The 4,040-nt window shown below is 52.6% G+C and overlaps 1 protein-coding gene across 1 annotated transcript; it reads left to right on the forward strand.

The window, feature by feature from the left end:
• The first annotated feature begins 385 nt into the window (after positions 1 to 385).
• Hoxc5 (homeobox C5) lies at positions 386 to 3,772 on the forward strand. Its single transcript, XM_021182976.1, has 2 exons — positions 386 to 907; positions 1,600 to 3,772. Exons 1-2 carry the CDS (start codon positions 454 to 456, stop codon positions 1,812 to 1,814), a joined length of 669 nt encoding a protein of 222 aa, XP_021038635.1. The 5' UTR covers positions 386 to 453; the 3' UTR covers positions 1,815 to 3,772.
• Positions 3,773 to 4,040: the final 268 nt, after the last annotated feature.

Here is a 4,040-nt window from a genome sequence, read left to right on the forward strand (position 1 = left end):
ACAAGCAACAACTTCTCCACAAACTGACTGCTAGAAGGCCAAACGATGCTGCAAGATGCAATTCCTCCGAGTCGGCACCAGGTGTCGCTGTGAGCTCGTTGTCCCGACTACCCCCCAATTCCAAGAACCATTTTTTTTCCTCCCCCTTGCTTCTCTTTCTCTTTCACACCCCCACCCCCCACCCCCGGGCTTTGCCAACATATCAAGATGCGTTTCGCCGGCTTCCATCACTAACCTCCCGGAGGTCATCAAGCCAAATTTATGAGTGGCCGCTCCAGTCACGTGACTCTATTTAAGGCTCCCTTATTTGGGAAGAGCGCATAGGATAAAGAAAGAGATATCTCCACCTATAAATTGTGCACTTTGGAGAACAAAAACCCCCTCAACTTCAAAGAGTCACAAATCACCCTTAATCAAAAAGGGTGCAGAAATTTTTTTTGGGCCCTCCCCGCCATGAGCTCCTACGTAGCCAATTCATTCTATAAGCAGAGCCCCAATATCCCTGCCTATAACATGCAAACTTGTGGGAACTATGGATCGGCCTCAGAGGTGCAGGCATCCAGGTACTGCTACGGCGGATTGGACTTAAGCATCACTTTCCCACCGCCTGCGCCTTCCAACTCTCTCCACGGGGTAGACATGGCTGCCAACCCCCGGGCTCACCCCGACCGCCCCGCCTGCAGCGCCGCGGCCGCTCCGGGACACGCTCTGGGCAGAGACGAAGCGGCTCCTCTGAACCCTGGGATGTACAGTCAGAAGGCGGCTCGCCCGGCGCTGGAGGAGCGAGCTAAGAGCAGTGGGGAGATCAAAGAGGAGCAGGCGCAGACAGGGCAGCCTGCCGGACTGAGCCAGCCACCGGCCCCGCCACAGATTTACCCGTGGATGACCAAACTGCACATGAGCCACGGTAAACTTTAGGACTTCATTTTGCGCGCTCGGGTCCGCCTGGGTTTTATAGGCCATGCGGGGCAAATAAAGAAAAAAAACCTGCGGCCATAAATTTTACGATCCAGGCATCAATGGCTCGTAAAACTGTCCACTAAAAGGCTTAGAGGCTGTGTGCGCCCAAATTTACGACGACATAATTGGATCATAGGAACAAAACGTGTATAAAAGGCAATATTCAATTTTGGGGGGAGAGGGAGGGAGTTAAAAAAATAGAGGGATCTGAAGGGTGAGGAGCATGGGGCTCTAGAGTGGGGATCCCCCCGCGGCTCCCTCCCTCCCTCCCCTGCGGAGCCGGCTCGGCCAGTGCTCGCGGCTCCGGAGGATTCCAGCGACTCGGGAGGGGCGGGAGGGGGGTCCCCGGTGCTCGGATCTCGAGGGTGCTTATTGTTCGGTCCGAGCCTGGGTCTCCCTCTTCCCCCCATCCCCCCTCAGCCCCTCCGGCCGCAGAGTGAAGGCGGCGGTGGAAAGTTTCCTGCCCAGGCGGAGGCGCTTCTCCCGGGACCGGGCCTGCCCGCCTGCGGCCCTTCTGGCCTGTCCCACCGCGCTCACCTCTACTCCCTCCGACCACGGGTGGGGCCTGGGACTAGGGTGGGACGTTGGGGTGCTGCACGCTATTCATCCCTCCCTGGTTTGGGGGAATTTATGTTCCAGAGACGGATGGCAAGCGGTCCCGAACCAGTTACACGCGCTACCAGACCCTGGAACTCGAGAAAGAATTCCACTTTAACCGCTACCTCACTCGCCGCAGGCGCATAGAGATCGCCAACAACTTGTGTCTCAACGAGAGACAGATCAAGATCTGGTTCCAGAACCGCAGGATGAAGTGGAAGAAAGATTCCAAAATGAAGAGCAAAGAGGCTCTTTAGAGAAAGCAGGGAGCCCTCAGAGAGCACCCCGGTCTGCTGTGGTCCCTGCGCCCTTCCTTTTCGGTTTTCCTCCTTCTAGATTTTGAGGCGGAGGCTAGAGCACTGGCTCCGGGCCTCCCAGACAAAAGCGCATTTCTTTGGCATTCCGAATCCCCATCGACCCAGGGTTCCGCAGGACCGCCTGCACTGCCTGTCTTGCCTCAGCTCAGCTGAGCACCCCAGGCCCGGGGCACATTCTTGTAGGGCGGGTACTGGATAAGTCTCAGCCTGGGCTGCCTCTCCCGGCTCCGAGCCCTAGTTCAGCTAGCCTGAGTTAAGGTGAGACAGACTGACTGTAACCCCTTCTCCCCGACCTCCGCCTTACCCTCTTCTTTGTTCCTGCCTAGGCTGACCAGCCTGCTGAAGGCTGATTGTGCCAGGCAGAGGCTATGACTAGAATCGGGGTGCTTTCAACTAACCTTTGTAACTTCTAAACTGTCTTTGCTCATTAATTATTTGCATATGAAAGAGGGCCTGTAACCCCGGAGGTTGTCCTACGCTCTCTATACCTTCCAACCCCCTTCCCAAAGCCCGGGAACTTCCCTAGCCTGGCTTGCTGCATGCACTCTCAGGTTCACAGTTCCAGCCTGCTAGCTAGCTCAACTATTGGGGTCTCTTGCCTTTGGACCCTAGCAAGTTGTTCTTTGAGGCTTTTTGCTATCCTATACATCTTGCCATGACTTTCTCACCTTCCTGCCCCATTGCAGTTGCCCAACTATTTATTGACGCCAAGCCCTTCCTGAAACTATATTTTGTCATATCAAATAAAGCCAGAAAAAGAACAGGACTAAAGATTCAATTACTTCTGTCTGTTTAGGGCATGCATAGAATTGATGTGTCTAAATAGGCTCTGAGATGTATTGGGAGGCCCAGTCTTTAAACCATCCCTTAAAAAATATTTTTTAAACACCTTTAGGAGCAGAAAAAATAGGGGACAATGGAACTGAGTTCTTTTCTTGATTCATGGTTCCAAGAAGGGCCTCTGGGGTGAGGGGGAGTACACTTGAGGTCTCCTGTACTGTTGTTTCCACTTGCTGTGGGTGTCTAAGTTACACAGACTTTTCTATATCCTATTCTAAAATGACTTGATACTTGAGGATTCTAGACTGTAGTCTGTACTTTATGCCAGAGAATAGTAGCTCTGTGGCTCCACTGACTTAGATTCAGACTCTTCTGGGCCTGGGTCATCCCTGTAGGTCCTTTCTGGACATAGAAGAAAGGTTGAGTCCTCCGTCTAGGGCCATGTTTGATCCCAGAAGGATTTGCAGCAATAGTAGATGCTGCTTGGTAAAGAGGTGTTGGGGAAGGAGAAACGGTTTGAGATGTTCTTCAGCCTTCTAAGATATGGGATGGGGCAAGGGGGACTAAGGAGACAGTGAATGCAACCTGCAGTGTGTGTCTGCCTTAGAGAAAACATACAGACTGCTCCCTGTCTTCTAGGGTCTAAGCCAATGAAGGACAGTTAACTGGAATAAGAGCTGTATAGATCAGTGTGGGAGCCATGCCTGTTTGCTGTCATCTATCACAGTCTCTGAGATTTTGTATACAGGGGGAGGGTGCCCTATAGGAGAGGGGACGCAACTAATTCAGGTGGGGCTGGTCTAGGCTGTTGCTGCTTAGCTCCACTCCAGGCTCCATGAGTTGTTGAAGGAGGAAGTACTTTACAGGAGAAACAAACGTGGAATGGGCCCATAAAACCTTACTGCATTTCCTCTCCAACCTCCCACAATGGGGTGATTTCCTGGAGCCAAGCCTAGGCCCCCCACACTGGAGGAGTGGGGATCTGAAACTGGGCTAAGGGCTGCTCTACACTAGGACAGAAAGGGGACAGAGTGGCTCTGGGGAGGGGCAGGGAGATTCCTTTTTATGATTATTAATGCTTATGGTCTTTGAATTTATTAAAGGTCTGACTTCACTGCATCCCACTGGCTAAGCAATTGTGTCTGTCACTTTTAGAAGACTCAAGAGCCTGTCCTCATCCCATGCTTAGCATGTAGAAGGTCTCAGTACATGTTTGTCAAGCTGCACCCCATTACCACCCTTCCCTTCGTTCTGTGCTCAGGCAAGGTTAGAACACTGCTAAAGTCTCCCCTCAACTTGCACCTTGCAGGCATGCAGCCCAGCCCCAACCAACCAACCCTCCTCTCTCTCTCTCTCTCTCTCTCTCTCTCTCTCTCTCTCTCTCTC

The sequence above is a fragment of the Mus caroli genome, chromosome 15, assembly GCF_900094665.2.
Source record: "Mus caroli chromosome 15, CAROLI_EIJ_v1.1, whole genome shotgun sequence".
Classification (NCBI taxonomy): Eukaryota; Metazoa; Chordata; class Mammalia; order Rodentia; family Muridae; genus Mus; species Mus caroli.

Bases quoted from the DNA above. Each gene is read 5' to 3' on its own strand.
- Hoxc5 (XM_021182976.1), top strand. From the start codon at position 454: ATGAGCTCCTACGTAGCCAATTCATTCTATAAGCAGAGCCCCAATATC. The intron at 908-1,599 runs GTAAACTTTAGG...TTTATGTTCCAG, and splicing joins CAAACTGCACATGAGCCACG to AGACGGATGGCAAGCGGTCC.